The 19237-nt window shown below is 34.8% G+C and overlaps 1 protein-coding gene across 1 annotated transcript; it reads right to left on the bottom strand.

Moving 5' to 3' along the window:
- Positions 1–37: 37 nt before the first annotated feature.
- On the bottom strand, positions 38–6039 carry PCOAH_00035770 (SICA antigen; the record flags this gene model as incomplete). Its single annotated transcript, XM_020060368.1, has 5 exons — positions 38–742; positions 1363–2142; positions 5302–5363; positions 5427–5856; positions 5995–6039. The coding sequence occupies 5 exons, from the start codon at positions 6037–6039 to the stop codon at positions 38–40; spliced, it is 2022 nt and encodes a 673-aa protein (XP_019915864.1).
- Between the last annotated feature and the right edge of the window lie 13198 nt (positions 6040–19237).

Here is a 19237-nt window from a genome sequence, read left to right as displayed (position 1 = left end):
AAATATATATTTATCGTTCCATTTTAATTTTAAAAAATTAGACAGCAATGTTTAATATGAATCCTTTCAAAACCTCCCAAATATCTTCGCGCTTCGGTTCGCCCTTCGTTTTGTTCCTCTCTATTCTTTTGTCCCTGGTCCATTGTGTTATTACACATTGGGTGCGATCACATAAGGACTTAAATGTAGAACTTAGACCTTGATCTAATTGTTCTTTTTTGCTGTTACTCTTGAACAATTCATGCAACTTTTGCCCTACTTTATCTGTTTCTTTAGTACCGCCTATTGTACAATTTGCATAATCCCCATACCTATCACATTGAACACACTCACTCTTACCATTCACCTTATGCTTACACCATTTCACACGTTCCCCATTCCCTTTATCAAATGCTTGTTTTATTGTTTCGTCACTGACCTCACAGGGGGATTTAACCTTCTCCCGCAACTCATCTGCAAAGGCGTTCAAAACTAAGCATAACATTGTTTGCTTAAATAAGCGATCGTCTTCTGCTTTCTTTTTCTCCTCGGGTGCATTCTTCCCTTCATCTGCTTTAATTTCATAAATATGCTTTAATCCTGCAGTAATATAGTGACATGCTTTCTTTTCTGGGTCCGTGACTCTTCTACTATCTGTTTCTGTATGTCCAGCAGTACAGTAACTTTGCATTTTTGTGCTATTTGTAGATATAGAAGCAAACATACATGTGGCCACACTCTTAATGTCACTTTCCATGGAGTCCTACTCATGTGGAAAAAGAGGAAGGAACATATATATACATATTCCCTCCATATATGTACATAAATTCTACAGACAGCACCACATTTTAAATTAACGTTCATAGAGAGTACTATTTATTATACAACAATAGACTAAAAGGTAGTAAAATATTGTTCCCTTACCCAGCTTGCAATCTCCCCATGTCCCTTATTTTGGCTCCATATATTTGCTAGGCAATTTATACGTTTACATAAGTCAACTTTATCCTTGCTGCAGTCTTCACCTATAAGAAAAGAAAGAATGGAAAAAACAGTGAGTGAAGACATGAATAGTAGGATAGATTCATCCTTTTCTTCTACATTCCCCCTTTTTTTTTCTTTCCTTCCTTTTCCGTTCTCCTTTCTTTCTCCTTCTTTCTCTTTCCTTTCTTTTCTTTCTTTTCTTTCCTTCCTTCTCTTCCTTCTTTTCCTTTTCTTTCTTTCTTTTCTTTCCCTTCTTTCCCTTCTTTTCTTTCTTCCTTTTTTTTCTTTCTCTTTCGTCCTTTTTTTTTTCCTTTCCTTTCGTTCTTTTCTTATATAATACTTTTAATAATATTACTTACCTACCTGCTTTGGATTACTCGATAGTGCTGCCTTCGCTACAGCTGCTTCCTTCTCTTCCTGTACTTTATTTTCAATTCCTTTTTTCAGTTTCCTCTTCATGTCATCCTCACTATCATTCGGATTCATTTTTTCCATTACTTGGTTTGCACCTGTCTGGGATACTGTTTCGCCTTTATCTATTATTTCCTTTATTTCGCTTACTTTTTCTTCTATGTCCTTCCGTTCCTTATTGTTATCCTCCTCTCCTGTTCCCTTCCTGCCTTTTCCACTTGTCGCATCTTGGGTACAATTTTTCCCCTGTGTTTCTATTGCGTTATAATTCCGTATTTTCGCTTGGTCTTTCCACTTTCCGTCGTTTATCCAGTCGCTTATAGTCTTACTAATAAGTTTTCCCCCTATTTGTGCATCTTGACGATTAAATGCACTACACTTTTCATCCGTCATTTCCTTCCCATGCAACTGCTGCACCGTTGCCCCTACTATTCCTGACACATATGGGAGTACCTTATCAAATCGACAATTACTTCCATACAATTCTACTAAAACTGCATTCCCCACTAAACACCTAAAGTAAGTGTCTACTATATCCTCACCATCGACTTTCCTCCTTACTGCTAAATCTTGCGTTAATCCATTAGTGTATAGTACAACTTTCATCATAGCTTTGCATAACTCCTTTTCTGCATCGCCCCATTGAGCAATATCATTCTCCTCGGCATCCATTCCGTCCTTGCATAGATCTCTTATTCCGGGTTGCTCACCCCAAAGAGTATTCATAAGATTAGTAAATATTGTCTTCATGTCATCCCATATTTTAGCCTGCAATTTAAGCAATAATTAATCGTGCATACAAATGTGTCCCCTGCACACTCTACCATAGTTTATTCTGACACATATATACTCCTATTCATTTACTCTTCCTTCCTTTAGCCTTATTTGCTTACATTAACGGCATCCACCATATGCTGGTGCCTCGTCCGATCCTTATGCCACCTTCCTACTAATTTCCTCACAATATCCGTCATGGTGCCTCTGATATTATTAATTGATCTTTCCTTTAAAGAAAATTCAAATGACCATTTCCATTATGGAGTCTTATCCATAAATTCCTTCACTATGCTTCTTATACTTCTATCATTTTCTTTAATTTTATTTCTACTTCCTTACACTCTTCCAAACTCCTTTACAATCTTTTTTCCCTTTTTTTCCATAATTCTACTTTTTAAATTATTCTTCCTTTTTTTCTCTCTTTTTCCGTCCGATTGATTATTTCTTCCCTTCACTATACAAAGCATTCGGCCTCTAAAGAAAAAAGAAGGGAGAAGGAAGTAATTACTCACCTTCTTTCCTTTTTTTTTTTTTTTTTTTTCTTTTCTTTCTCATTTAGAACTTCTTTTCTTTTTTCTTCTTCCTTTTTCTCTTTTCTTTGAAAAAAGCGGAAACAGTAAAATTCCTGCATGCAACTTCTTTTCCGATTTTCCTGTATACCACTTTCCTTCTGAAAAAAAATAAAAAGAAGAAGAAGAAGGGAGAGGAAGAAAGGGAGGAATTACCTACCTTTCTACTTTTCGCACTTTTTTTTTTTATTTCCTCGTTCTCTTTTAAAAAAAAGAGAGGAGAGGAATTATCCACCTTCCCTCCTTTTATTTCTTTTTTTTCTTTATTTTTCCTTTTTCCTTACAAAAAGAATAATCTTCCTTCCCTCTATCATAATATGCATTCTTTCTGACGAAAAGGAGGGAAGAAAATAATATTCCCATACATTCATTACCTCTTTTTTTAAAAAAAAGGGAGGAAAATATTACCCAACCTCTCTTATACATTCTATCTATGCACTTCTACTACTCTTCTAAAAGAAAGAAAAAATTATTCACCTTCTTTTTTCTTTTCTTTTTCTCCTTAAACCTTCGTTCTTTACACCATAACAACCTTCCTTCTTTACACCTTCCTTCTTCTTTTCTTTCTTCCTTAAACCTTCCTTCTTTACATACATTGCACTTTTCTGAAGAAAAAGGAGGTAGGAATTACCTACCTTATGTTCTTTTTTTTTAAACCTTCTTTTTCTTTTTCCCTAAATTTTTTTCTTTTTCTTTTTCTTTTCTTCTTAAAAAAGGCTAAAGCGAAAATTTTCTGCATGTAATCATTCTCCCTGATACCCTTCCCTGTACACTGCCTTCTTCTAATGAAAAAAGGAAGAAGGAAGAAGAGAGGAATTACGCATCTCTTTTTTTTTTCTTTTTTTAAATTTTTCTCTCTTCTTTAACCTATTTTTTTTTTTTTTTTTCTTTTCTTTCTCACTTAGAACTTCTTTTTCTTTTTCCTTCTTATTCCTTCTTTCCTTAGACACCTTCCTTTATTCCTTCTTTCCTTCTTTCCTTCATTCATTATTCTTTCTTATTCCTTCTTTCCTTCTTTCCTTCATTCATTATTCTTTCTTATTCCTTCTTTCCTTCTTCCCTCCTTCCTTAGATCCCCATTCCGTTCCTCCTTAGATATCGTTTCCTTTCCTTTCCTTTCCTTTCCTTTCCTTTCCTTTCCTTTCCTTTCCTTTCCTTTCCTTTCCTTTCCTTTCCTTTCCTTTCCTTTCCTTTCCTTTCCTTTCCTTTCCTTTCCTTTCCTTTCCTTTCCTTTCCTTTCCTTTCCTTTCCTTTCCTTTCCTTTCCTTTCCTTTCCTTTCCTTTCCTTTCCTTTCCTTTCCTTTCCTTTCCTTTCCTTTCCTTTCCTTTCCTTTCCTTTCCTTTCCTTTCCTTTCCTTTCCTTTCCTTTCCTTTCCTTTCCTTTCCTTTCCTTTCCTTTCCTTTCCTTTCCTTTCCTTTCCTTTCCTTTCCTTTCCTTTCCTTTCCTTTCCTTATTTCTTTTTTTCTTTATTCAGTATATTTCCTTATTATGGCCGAGAAAACGAAAATCTCTTAAAAATAGAGGTAGAATGTCCATTGAGCGTAACTCTGATGAATTTACGGAAACTTCGATAATAAACTCCACAACAGCAGAATCAATGTTCGATCGGACGGAATATTCTACCACAATTGGTTCAGTAGAAAATGTAACTGGAGCTTCTACAGTATATACTACTGCAACATCACCATCCAATAGAAGAAGAACAAACAATAGAAAAGGACATCAACGACAAAGGCAAAGAAGGACGAATATTAGTTATCAAAACATGTAATGTAACATCGTATATGTAACAACACACATCACATTGTGGAATGTAACACAACACGTCACATTGTAATACATTTGGAATGTAACAACACAACACACATTGATTGTAATGTGTAAACAACGTACATTGTGTGGAATGTAAGAACAACACACACATTGATTGGGATGTGTAAACAACGTACATTGTGTGGAATGTAACACACAATACACATTTTGTGTGTGAAATGTAACACCCATTTGCAATGTGTAATGTTCCTTCCTTCCCCTCTTCCGAGGGGCAACGTAAGTAACAACGTCCCTAGTTTATACAGGATGCAGGCTAAATGACCTTTCTTTTTTTCCTTTCTTTTCATTCCTTTTTTTATTTTTTTTTTTCGTTTGATTAATTTTTTTTTTTCGTCCACCTTTTTTTTTCCTTCCATTTGTTTATAGGAATAACTCTGTACTTAAAGGAAGAAATACTCCCGAACAGAGCACAAAGGAAAAAAGAGAAAAAAATATTTACCCTTCTCAAGAAAATATTTAAAGAAAAAAATTTATAAAGGTAGAAAGTTGTAACAAAAAAAATTTAATGAACATATTTTGGATCCTTCAATAAAAAAAAATTTTACCAAAACAATCAAAATAAAGTGAAGGAGAAAATTTTTTCTTCCCGGCTTATATCAGATACACATGAGAGTGAACACTTCCATACAAAAAAAAAAAAAAACAGAAAAATATTTACTACACCCTAAACCCGGAATCTGAACTTTGAACTTCTTCCTTAGAAACTTCTTCCTTAAGAACAAAGATTTCCTCCCTAAACCTTAAAACCTGAACCCGGAATCTGAACTTGGAACCTGTTCCATAAGAACATCTTCCACAGGAACACCTTCCTTAAGAACTTCTTCCATGGGAACAAAGTCTTCTTCCCTAAACCCTGAATCTGAACATGGAACCTCTTCCTTTGGAACAAGGTCTCCCTTCCCTAAACCTGGAATCTAAACTTGGAACCTGTTCCTTAGGAACATCTTCCTCAGGAACATATTCTCCTTTTATGAATTCACTTCCCATAAATTCTTGAACCAAAATTTTGAAATAATCCTCCTGAATCAGTTCGGTGTCCCCTTTTTGACATTCGTCTAAGACTTCTAAATGAATATCAATAATCATGCGACGACGTACACCACTACGACCAGGAACCAGTTCTTTCGGCTGCTTCGTTTTTGTTGGAGCAGATCTTGGTTGCCTGCGTTCCTTTACTAAGGTATATTCATGTGGACCATCTGCCTGATCGTCCACATGAGCAAGGAGTTCTCCTAAAGAAGGAGGACCGGATACTTGATGAGCTCTTCTGTGACGTTTTCTTCTTTTACCAAGGAAAAAATACTAAAAAGAAAAAGGGAGAAAACAATTTTTAATAGGGGTGAATGTTTTCTTTTTAAAGCAATAATTAATACTTCAAACCCTAAGTGTGCGAAATCCTACACATACACACCCCTAAAATGCGAAATCCTATACACTCACCCCTAAAATGTGAAATCCTACACTCCTAAGTGTAAAATCCCACATCCCTAAGTGAGAAATCCCACACCCTTAGGCGTGAAATCCTACACCCCTAAGTGCGAAATCATACATACACCCTAAATGATAAATTCCACACACCCCGCACTGATTAATTCGCCTTAATTTTTTTTTTTTTTTCTCTTTTTTTCTTTTTCCTAACACCCTAATACCATATTACACCCCTAAGATGCTAAAGAGCAGGTCATATTGTTGCCTTTACACCCGGAAACGCGGAACCCGGGACGCAGAACCCTAAAACTTTTTTTTTCTCTTTTTTTTAACTTCATTTTTTTTCTTCTAATATTAACTTTTTTTTTTTTTCCTTTTCTTTTTTTCCTTTTTATTTTTTTTCCATTTTATTTTTTTTCCTTTTTATTTTTTTTCCTTTTCATTTTTTTTCCCTTTTCTTTCTTTACTTTCCTTTCTTTCTTTTTTTTTATTCCCTTTTTTTTTTTTTCTTTTCTTATTTCATCTCTTCCTTCTTATTTTCTTAACTTTCAAAGTAAGTAGGTCATAGTAGAAATACCAAGGAACACAGGAATGGTAGGAAGGTATGGGGTAAGGAGGTCGGAAGGGTTGATCACCCCTTCCTAAGACCTCCTTTTTTTCTTTTTTTTCTTTTTTTTCTTTGTCCTTTTTTTCCTTCCTTCTTTTCTTTTTTCCTTCTTTCTTTACTTTCTTTTCTTTTTTTTGTTTTTTCTTTTCTGTCTTTTCTTTCTTTTCTTACCTTCCATAGTAGGTAAGTCATGGTGATGATTCCAATGGTGGTAGGAATTGTAGGAAGGTAAGGAAGGACGGGGCTTTCCATTTTGTGAGTAAGTGGGACAGGAAGAGGGTGACCCTTGGCTTCCATCGGCTTTAGTATAGGATCTTTTGAACTGTGTCCTCCAGTCCCCGTTGGACCATGTACTGATGGTGTCACTACAGCTGATTGTGGTGGTAGATCATTGGAACCATCGGGTTGACCTGCAGGAAGAGAGACATCTGGAGTTTGTGTAGCTCCATTGACCGTAGTACCTGTAGGAACAGTAAGTTCAGGAACAGCACTTTGGACAATATTTGCAACATCAATAATGGCCCGACCACTGCCTGGAGCAGAAAAGGGGCCAGTGGCTGCAGTAGCTTCCTGGTCTTCATCAGGAAGAGGAGTGGATAGATCTGTTGGTGGCAGATCATCGTCAAGACCATCAAGAGGTGGGAGACATGCCTCAGCAGCATCAATATTTATACTACCATTCGCTCCATCCTCCTCGCATTTTATATCCTTAGACTTACCTGCTTCTGCCCGAGTAGGAATTGCATCTGTATTTTTCTCTGGATCCTTTTCTGTAGATTTCTCTGTCTTCACTTCTGCCTGCCCTGCAGATCCTGGTTTCTCTGGTATAGGTGTTGATGGTTTCTTCTTTTCCTCAGCAACAATATCCTGTCTACCAGGTGCTGTTCCTTCCGGTGCTCTGCTCCCACCACTAGAAGATGAGCCACCTGAAGATGATGCTCCCCCCACTACCCCTCCTCCATTCTCTCTGATCCTGTCGGAGACGGAGACGGAGACGGAGACGGGGGGTGGACCTAAGGGTGGAAGTTCTTCCTTCGCAGTATCTTCGGCTCTGCCACGGGACTGTCCACTGTCAGTTTGCCCTTTACTCTCAGCTTTCTCTTGGGACTTCTTATATTTCTGTCCTAACTCTTCATTCAGACTTCCCATCATACTCTTAAGTGTATCAACTCCCCCTGCATCCTTCGCTTTCTTTAATACTTCCTCCATAGCTTCCTTTCCCCAACTTTCAGTATCTTCTCTTATGTCTGGTTCCTTTCCCCTACCCTTCACTCCTAATAATTCTAAAGTATTTGAACTACCCTTTCCCTTCTTCTTTTCCCCCTTAGAACAATTTGTTCCTGCACCCTTCACTCTGTGCAGAGCACTGTCTCTTTCATTTACAGCTCGAAAACCACCGTTCTTCTGTGCACTATATTTGTCTACCCACTGACCAACCTGCCCCCATATTAACCTTCCTCCTAATCTTACACTTTCATTATCTACTTCCTGACATATTTCACTCCTATCCTCAACTCCGTGCATTTCCCTCATAGCTTGTGCAGCTTCCTTAACGAGTCCTGCTACTTTGTCTAACTTACAGTGTGTTCCTAACATTCTCATCATAGTCACTCTTCCTACCAGACATCTAAGATAAGCCTGCAGACCCTCCTCTTCATTATTTTTTATTTCTTTCTTTTTCCAATGCCACCCTTTCTCGTTAGTCCATTCTTCCTCTAACCCATTTATCCAGTTAAACATTCTGACCAATATTTTGCACAGTTCTTTACTTTTATCGTCCCCTTTCAATAATTCCTTATCGTCCTCGTCCGTAATAGCACAGAATAATTTTTCTTCTTCCGTATCCTCCTCTATATTTCTCATCATGTCCTTAAATAATTTATCCAAATCATCCCATATTTGATCCTACAATGGTAAATTGCCATGGATATACATGTATACATTTGTCAGGCCTAAAGTATACTATAAACTCCTCCTCAAAACATTATTTTTATATTAACATCCTACTACTCTTTTATTGTATATAATATATTATTACCTCAAAGCTGTTCAATCCCGACGGACCCCTTTCCATTACCCATTTTGTTATTAAATTGGCGATGAAATGAAACTGCCCTGCGCTCATTGTTTTATGTGCTGTTTGTTGTGGTTCTCTAGGAATTTTCTCCTTTGGACATGGACCTCTTGGTCTTTTGTTATACATTTTCCCTAATATCCCGCCACCTTCATTCATCTTATTTGCTATTAGAGCATAAATACATCCACCTCCCACGTGCACAAGCTTAATTTTTCCATATTCACATTTATTACATTTCTCCCCATCCTGGGATACTCCTTGGCAAAATAGGTCCCATACACCGAAAGCCTCTTTCATAACTTCCTAAGCCTTGCAGTACATTTTCTTATATAGATAGAACCATACTTTTCTTATAGCGCACTCAACGTATTCCGCTATTTCCGCATTCACAGGATTACTACTTCGGTCATTATTCATCTTTTTTTTTATTTTCCATAATTCTGCCACAATGAGTGTGCACCATGCTTTTTCCTCGTCGGTTGCGTCAACCCCATTTATTTTAATATCCTGACACCCCTGTTTCCCAATTTCCCTATCACCGTCTTCGATTTCGCCATTCATTACACTGATCCATCCTTCTATCATTTTCAACAGTTTCCCCTGCAAATGAAAGGAATACATTTATATGCAAGGTTCGCACAGAACATACATTTCACCACTGTATAGCAGATTTATTTTTACATTTATGCTTAGACTATAATTTTACATATATTCCTTAATATAGCATTTTACCTCCGTCTTCTCATTTCCTACTCCCCCTGCCTGAATCCATTCATTTTTCAAATTATGGAAGTCCCTGATTGATTCCATTTTGCTTTCATTTCATATATTTTTTTTGCACTAGTAGAAAGTACTATTTCACCAGATATTACATGCTACACATTCTTTTCCATCTACATCTGCATGCATATTAACACACATGCACACCCTTTAATGATTGACTGATTTTCCTTCCAAGCACATATAGAGAGGTCCTTTTTCCTTCTTTCCTTCTTTCCTTCTTTCCTTCCTTCTTTCCTTCTTTCCTTCCTTCTTTCCTTCCTTCTTTCCTTCTTTCCTTCCTTCTTTCCTTCCTTTATCTTTATTCATTTTTTAAAAGAACATCATTATGCATATTTCTTCATATTTTTTTTCGTTACATTATTTCATTCTTTTTCCTCGCTTCTTTTTTTTTTATTCTGTTTTTTTATGCAACTTTTACACATAGCTTTAACGCAATGTCCTCATGTGGAAGGTGCCCCTTCAACATGGAAGTTGCTTCGAAGTAATGTAAAAAAACTTTTCACAGGAAAATATTAACCCAAAAAAATTTACCGAAAAAAAGAAAAAAATCACTAAGAACATTTTATTGCCAGGAAAAAAATGTTACGCACGCTAGAATTGTTAAATCTACAATTTTTCCATTAAAATTACGAACAACACCTTGTTAATAAATTGCGAACAACAGGAGAGAGAAGAATGCTCATGCACCGACCAGGAGGGAACAAAAGTGTCGCCGTAATGGAAATTTCACCTGCAATATGAAAAATTTCATCCGCAATGTGAAAAGTTCACGTGCAATCGGAAAAAATTCACTCGCAATATGGGAAATATTTCATCTGCAATAAGGGAACAATTTTTTTTTTTTGCTCAATATGTGAATTTGCTCAATTGGAATTTATGTATGTATATGTATAACACCGCTGTTGAGGATATACGTTTTTTTTTTCTCTCTCTCCCTACCGTGTATATATATCCCTAAAATGTACATTTTTTCCAATAAATGTAAATTTTTTAAAAAAAGGGGAACAACAAAACGTTCCCCTCTTGCTGTTTTTTAATATTTATTCACATATGTTGCATATACCTTATTCTTTCTACATAAATTATGTTTAGCGCTAATTCTCCTTTTTTTCCTTTTCCTTTTCTTATCTCCTATTCAATTATTTTTCCTTTTATGCAAAATATAAGGAGAATGGTCAAATAATAATTATAACACGTATGAATCATTAATAAATAGGGCCAAGAAGGAGAATTATTCCTATGGAAAATTTTCTGAAAGGGAAGATTTGTGAATAGCCGAATTCGCTTGTAATAGAATTGCTAAAATAACCTTATAAGGCTAAAATTTTATACGCACAATTGTCATCATACCAATCGGAGTGTTTAACATTTTGTTTCATATTTGTTCTATATTTTGTTCTGTACTACCAAATGAGAAAAGGGAAGTATGGAACTTGCAGGGTAATGGTATTTTATATCTGCTTAATTATGTGCATTATAGATCACACGCATACCCCGTCCCCCATAATATAATAAACACTCTCCCTCCACATATATATTATTCCTTCCCCCTTAGGGGAATTTAATCTTTATGAGAAAAAGAAAAAACTGTTCTATGTAGAAAGTGTCCCCCCAAAGGGAAAACGTTATCGCGGACCGTTAGAAGTAACAATGTTCAATGTTCCATTTACCATTGGAAAATGTCCTCTGCTAACTGAACATGCACTACCCGAATAAGGCAGGGCATATATGAAAATCAGTGCTTAGTAGTTTTTCCACCCCTTTCTCCACAGTTAATTAACACAAGCAGAGGGAGAATTGTGGGGTATGTAGGGGATACTCCCCAGAAAGGATGCTTCTTCGGGGGGACGCAAGTAAAACAGATAATATTTGCTTATAATGCCTATATGAGGGGGGTTCCATTTGGAGCGGCCTGCCTCGTCAAATCACGTCAAACACTGGGAGAATCCTTTTAACGTACACTTAATAATGGTACAGTTGTGTTTGTCACTTAATAAGGGAGGGAGTATGTGTTTGTTTTTTTGTTTGTCACACTTAGCGGAAGGTTATATTTAGTGAAGAGTTTGTCCCACTTAGTGAGGGAGTGTTTGTTGTTACACTTAGTGGAGGATGGTAGGGAATGTTAGTTTGTTTGTCACACACTTAGTGGAGTCAAAATGTGCAGTGGTTACACTTAGTGTGGAGTGTTTGTGTCACACTTAGTGAGGGGTTGTTAATTTGTTTGTTTGTTGTCACACTTAGGGGAGTCAAACTGTGCAGTTTACACTTAGTGCAGTTTACACTTAGTGCAGTTTACACTTAGTGCAGTTTACTCTTAGTGCAGTTTACACTTAGTGTAGTTCACTAATTGTAGTTTACTTAGTGGAGTGTTTGTTGTGTTTGTTGTTGTTGTTTGTTGTGTGTGTTTGTTTGTGTATATGCACATATTAGTAACAATTTTATGTGTATAATATATTAAGGGAATAGTAAAATAATGAAGTGGAGGTTAGAAGGTGAAAGGAAAGAGTAACATATTGGGGACATTCTTAAAAGTTGTAAGGTTCCCCTATATTATACGAAGAATAGAACTCAACTTTTTTTTCGTACACTTAAATATTTCTTTATTCTTTTCTATATATTTGATTTTAGAAGGGTAACTATTGGCCGCACCTGTATAGTTCTATTAAGGGCGGAATGCACAATATATATTATGTCCTCTGTAGAAAAGAAGAAACGATATGAATATAAGAGGGGAGCAATGCGGAACAACAATGAATCTACACTTCTTCCTTCCTTTAAGGAATGATTACTACGTCTGTTAAATATTCAAAACAAATATGAAGGAGGGAAGCAAACTAAAATATGTTGTAATATTATAATCCTATTTCTGCATATATATATAAACTGTGCATATGAATCATTTTATTGGAACAAAATTAATATTTAAGCACGCACAGGAAGGAGCCGGCAGAATTTATATGTTAAAGGGGGGAAATCGTAAAAAAGTTCTATAAACAGAAAGAAAGGCTATAATAATATAGTAAGTAACAATATATATAGAACATGGAAGGAAAAGTTTTTTTTGGCCCATAATGAAATGAAAAAAGAATAAAAAAAAAAAAAAAACAATTAAAAAAATAGAGAAAAAAGAAAGAACAATAACGTAACATGAATATATATGTAAAACATAATCTACATTAAAAAGAAGAGAGAGAAGGAACAGCTTAGGTAATACACTTTATATTTTATGTAAGGGAGTTATTTAAAGTGTACTAATCAGAAAGGAAAAGAATAAAAAAAAAAAAAAGGAATAGAATGAAAAGAAAATTATTATTATTGAATGATTATACGAATAAGGGAGTAACTATACTACGGAGTGTTCTTACAAGAATGCATATTGTACTTTTGTTCTAAGCATAATACAATTCTCTCTGTTGAAAATTTTTGTCTGTATCTTGCTCATGAAATAACGCCACTTCAATGAGTATAAATTGATATACACATTTAAAAAAGGGGGGAAGAGTGTACTATGCATATGCATGAACTATACTATATATGTGTGATCAATTTTTTAATGGGCAATCTCCCCTTCCTCTAAACAAAACAACAATAAAACATAAAATAAGCAATGTACCTACATACACATATATATATATATATATATATGAAAATTCTTTTTATCCAAAGAGGGGAAGGGTGCATTCACATTATTATATGTATATGTAGAAGCTAAGGCGTGTAAGTAGTAACATAATGTTCTCAATAATCACGCATAATCGAACCATATGGAGCATGCATAAACAAGGAATATACAGAAAATTGTGAGTTCCATTTTTCTTTTCCTCTACTTTATTTCATGTTATTTCCTGCTTATTTATTCCTACATTTTTACCCTTAATTATACAAATATGTGGTGATTGAATATATATGAGCATAATATGTTATCATTGTTCAAGGAACTGTGCAGTATATATATATAAGGGAAAAGAATAGGAGTTTGGTGTATGTTTAATATTTATAATAATGGAGCAAACAGTATTTTCACATTTTCCTTTATTTCGATAAATGTGTGAGCACATGTGTAAAGAAGTTCTAACATAAAATTTACATTACATATACATAGAAGGAATGTGTATACACGATGACAGGAGGGGTAACGGTAATTACATTTATTTCCTTACTCAAAATAGATTTAAGCCGTCTGTACATATAATACCCTACGTATAATATAATAAGGAATAATATGGAATGTGTAGTAATACACATATGTATGTTGCCTTAATTACCCTTTATAGGAGAAGCATTTGGAATTATTCCCTTCAAGGAAATATTTATACGGGGAGTTATTGAACAAAAAAATCTCCGACAATTGTAATATGGAAAATAAAGTAGAAGAAGCTAAGGATCAAATAAAAGTTTACCTTAGGAGAGGAGACTATGCAGAAAATATTGCAAGGGCTTCATGTCATGTACAGGAATCAGCGAAGGCCACGAAGTCCGATGACGAAATCTGTTATGACCTATATTATTGGATAGGGGGTACAGTATCGACGAACGCAAGAGTCCCCGGTTCCTTTTCAACCATCATGAGTGACATTTACCGTGTACTGAAAAATTCAAGTATTGTGAATATATGCACTAACCTATACCATAATATTGATAAAAACACCTTCGACGAAAGAAAACCAATGTATGATTATTATAGGGACTACCTACTTATTGAGTCATATTCAAGTTTAGCGCAGAAATCTTGTACTCAGGCATATCACGAACATTTAGAAAAGCTAAAAGGAGCATGTTCTCCTATCACACAACACTGCCAGAGTGAGAATAATGCTACGAGTGATCCATATTGTAAGTGGTTTAAAGAGAAAGGAGAGGATTACTGCACAAATCAGGACAAACTATCAAAATTAACCTGCACTCCCAAGAAACCATCTGCTGGAGATGACTTCGACCTTGGCGACGCCGTCGTCGATGGTAAGTGGTACATTTATTTATGGTGCTACATTGCTTTATGATGGTGTGGTGGTAGGAAGGCTGTTAGGTGGCTGGGTAGAAGGATGGGTTGTTAGGGTGGTGGAAGGAAGGTTGTTAGGTGGTTGGTGGAAGGAGTTTTGTTAGGGGTGGTTGCTGGAAGGAATTTTGTTAGGTGGAGGGAAGGTGGTGTTGGGTGGTGGAAGGGAGAAGGTGAAGGAAGTGAAAGAATGGGGAGTGTATGTTCCCCGTTTGGGGGGAGTACACCCGAAGGGTGTATAAAAAAAAAAAAAAAGAAAAAGAAAATATTATATTGAAATTATTTTTCCTATTTTTTTCTTTTTAGGTGGAAATGACGATCCACCACCACCACCCAAACTCAAACCAAATCCCAATCCAAATCAAGCTGGTAGTAGTGGTTCTTTTAGTGATGCCGATTTAGTGGATGGTGTCTCTGGTGGAGAAGGAAAAGGAGGGAGTGACGGTGGTGGTAGTCATAGAAAGGAGGATGGTGAAGAATCTGATGCTGCAAGCAGAATCGTTCCTGCTGCTGTATCAGGTGCATTGGCCACCGTAGCATTACCAGCATTGGCATACTTTTTTTACAAGTATAAATCACACCTCTTCTTCCTTAAGGGGAATAACCACTCTGGAAATGGAAGAAGCAGAAGAAAAAGATCAATTTTCAGACATGATTTGAACAACTTATCAGAAGACGACGACGACGATATTTCAACAACGGAATATTCGTCCGAATATTCTATTCCATACACCACAACCACCACAACTGCTTCATCATCTTCCAGATGATGATGATCATCATCCCTATAGAGAGGTGAATAACTCCATAAGTGGGTATCTCAAAATGGTATACATAATATAATATGTGCACATTTATGAATATGCATAAATTATTTATAACATATTTGTCAAAAGGTTGGAGTAAGGGGAAGGGAAAAATTACTGCTGTTAACCAATCATAGAAATGAGAAAAAGAAAAAGCGGTGCGTGTATCACCAAAGAACAGCACTATGGATAGTATGCATATATTTTTCCTATTAACATATAATTAATGTAATTTTCTGCATTATATCTTTTTTACAGTTCTCCTATGTATTTTCACAATTCCCCATAAAAATATTGATTAATGTATATATGTTGAAGGAAGGCATAAATGCTCCACATACATATAAATTGCATACTTCGCATGTACATAGTAGCAGTTTTTAATAATTTTATCCTTCGCAGAAAAAAAAAGCATGGATGATTAATATAAATATGAAATTTTCCCCTTAAAAAGTGGAAAGAACTGCATCCCACTATATATACATAAGCACTACATATGCGTAAGCACTATATATTCGCGTATACATAAGATAGGAGAGCATACATCCAAAAAATATATATATAGTGTTCTGTGTTAACATGTACATTCGAATAAAATAAATGAATGTAAAAGGGGGAGAACTGTGTGTTAAAAAAATTTTTTATTTCTGTTTCTCTCTCCTGCTTATGTTGTTACCTTCTTCTAGCATATTTGTTCCTATTTTTAATTCAATTATGTGCATGTGAGGATTTCGATGTACATATGTATATATATATGTGAAATACATTCTAACAACGCCCCATCAGAAGAAATTTGAACAAATGTGTGCACGTTATTGGTAAAGGAAGAAAAAGGTAAAAAATATTTTTGGGCAAGCATATGTACTTTCCTCCCTTTTTTTTTTGTGTGTTATAATCCTTGTTAAAGGGACGAAATTCTCACATTCATTCTACTCTAAATATATATGAATAATTTCTTAACATAAATTCATTAAACAAATAGAAATATACACAGCCAAAAGGACAAAAATGGTAAAAACAGCGGTAAGGATTCATTCTTCTCCTCCCTCCTTTTTTCCTTCGTTCACAATATGAACAACTGCATATTTAGTATGTAATACCCTAAGCATAATACAATAAGTTCAGGAATAGGAGTACACATTTATACATATTCTGCTAATTATGTTCATAGGATCCCTTTAATGTGAATAAATTACCTTCCAGAAGAATATACAACCATTTCAAGAATAATGGCAAAAATCAGTATGAGTGTGACAGTTCTTGGGCAACAGGAATAGGGAGTATTTTAGGTGGTAAATTAAAGGTCCTTTCGGATGCTAGTACATATGCCGAAAAAATCGCGAACACATGGTGTCTTTTATCTAAAGTGAAAACAAAAATTGTGGCATGCACAGAGAGGGTGTGCGACTTCTTTTATTTTTGGATAAGAGATATATTAAGTAAGAATTTGCATATATCTGGTCAATTTAGGAGTATTATGGAGGAAATCTGCCAAAAATTAAAAAGCTTCGGCGGCAAGCACTGTGAATAAAACACTATGCACAATAATGTTAGCAAAGATCTCTTCGACCAAAGAAAAACCGTATTTGATTACTATCATGACTATAGAACAATAATAAGGGAACTGAAAGGTTCTGAAGAGTCCTGCACGACTCATTGTACTGGAGCATATAAAACATACCTAGACAAAGCTGCTGGTAAGTATGGACCGGTGAAAGCAAGTAATCCAGATAGCGGTTATGCATATTATGATCAAATTGTAAAGGAGATCAAGGATAATAAAATCCCAAAACCATCACAACTTACATGTGAAGGAATAGACAAAATTGGTCTTGAGTCAGACGAGGAGAACGAGGACGGAACAAATCTGGTTAATTGCTTCGCACAGGAACTTTCACAACTTCCTGAATTAACGCAACGAATGTCAACGCATCAGTTACCACAGGGTGATGGTGGTGGAAGTGGCGTCGCCCCTGCTGCTGTCTCCTCTGCTGTTGGATTAATAGGATTACCAGCGGCTGCATTTTTCCTATATAAAGTGAGTAAAAATTATAATAGATATTTATATATATAGTGCATATATACACATATACATATGTATATATATACGGGTATATATATGTCTATATATGTATGTATACACATATGTATATATGTATAAATATGTAAGTATATGTATGTATATATATATGTACATTTATATGTCCATATATATGTTTACATATATGCTATATATAATGCATATTTCTACCCTACAACTTCGTCCTTTACACTTCTCCTTTCTTTAGTACAATATCCTACCTCCTGTGATAAAGAACGCCTTCTTTGGAAGGAATAACAACAACAACAATAGAAGCAGAAAGAAAAGGTTTGTTAGACAAGACTTAAACGCATCATTTTCAGGATACGACGACTCTTCTACAGATTATTCCACAACGATGGGTTCTACAGTAGGAGACTCCAGCACATTATATTCTGTCCCATATATTAGATAAGTTCCCCTTCGTTTTTTTTTTAAAAAAAAAGGGAGGGTGAAGGAATAATAAAATTGATCATTGTTAAATTATTATAAACAAAAAAGAAAAAGGAAGGGAAGGGAGGATAGAGTATTCTCCGCATATATATATAAACTGCATTATATATGTATGTTAATATATTTTTTCCATAATATAATGCAAATTTTAAAAAGGAAGGCAAAAAAACATAAAATGAATCATACATATATTAACATATATATAAGGAAGGAAAGGAACAAGCACACGCACCCTTTTTTTAAACTCAAATCTAATTATATATATATATATATATACATAGGAAGATTAATATATATATATATATGTAGATATATATATACATACATACCTAAAAACACAAATGCTAAGAATGGTAAGCGCAGAAAATTTTTTGATAATACCAACCACTTCATTAAGTTACAGCTTTTGTGAAACAGGCAAAAAAAAAAAAAAAAAAATATATGGGAATTGAAGGAAAAAACTTATTATTATTAAAATGATAATATATATTTTGCTATTAAAATGATAATATATATTTGTTATTAAAATGATAATATATTTTTGTTATAAAAATGATAATATATATTTGTTATAAAAATGATCCTCCATGAAAAAGGGGAAGGAAAGGAGATGGGGGTACTATGTATATGTATATATATATATATATATATATATACATACATATGCATACATACATATATATGTATATATATATGTATTACAAAATGCTTGTTAGAAATTATTTGATAATTTTTTTTATAAAAAAAAAAACAATTAAGCATAAAAATATATATGTTGATACATTTTTTTTTTGGTCCAGCATGAAAATATGCGCGCGCATTCAACTAAAGGAGGAAGAACATAGTATTTACTTATGTGTAACAGTGGTATGGAATATGCATGATTATCATGAATTATTCATTATATATATAAAAATATATAGGAAGAAACAGCGTACATTTTTAATACAAAAAATCATTGTATACAAAGGAATTACATACGAACCATGGTAAGAATAACACAATGCATTCCCTACCAAGAATATATAGAGCAGTATGTAAATATATAATGTTCTGCATGTATATCATATAATAATAGGAGGTACATGTATGGACATGTATACGCACACATATTTCAATTCTACACATTTAGGCGGGAGCAGGTACAAATGAGTTACCTTCACAAAAAATATACGATGCGTTAAACAAAGGAGTAGGAAAAAGGTGTATGTTCCAAGGGGAGGGAAAACAGAAGAACCCTACTGAACTGGAAGAACAACTGGAAACATCATTATGGTCTTACCAAGTGAGAAAGTGGGATTTGGCTCCTACAGTTGCAAGAAACTACTGTTCTGCATGTAACGATGGAAGGGGAGGGTTAGAGGATCTCTCCGATAATGATCGTTATGCCTTTTTTTATTATTGGTTAGGAACTAAAATAAACGGGAAATTTAATGTTTCCAACTTTCGGGCG

The sequence above is a fragment of the Plasmodium coatneyi genome, chromosome 11, assembly GCF_001680005.1.
Source record: "Plasmodium coatneyi strain Hackeri chromosome 11, complete sequence".
NCBI lineage: Eukaryota > Apicomplexa > Aconoidasida > Haemosporida > Plasmodiidae > Plasmodium > Plasmodium coatneyi.
The sequence above is the reverse complement of the archived record's forward strand: the minus strand, read 5'-3'. Positions and strand labels throughout refer to the sequence as shown.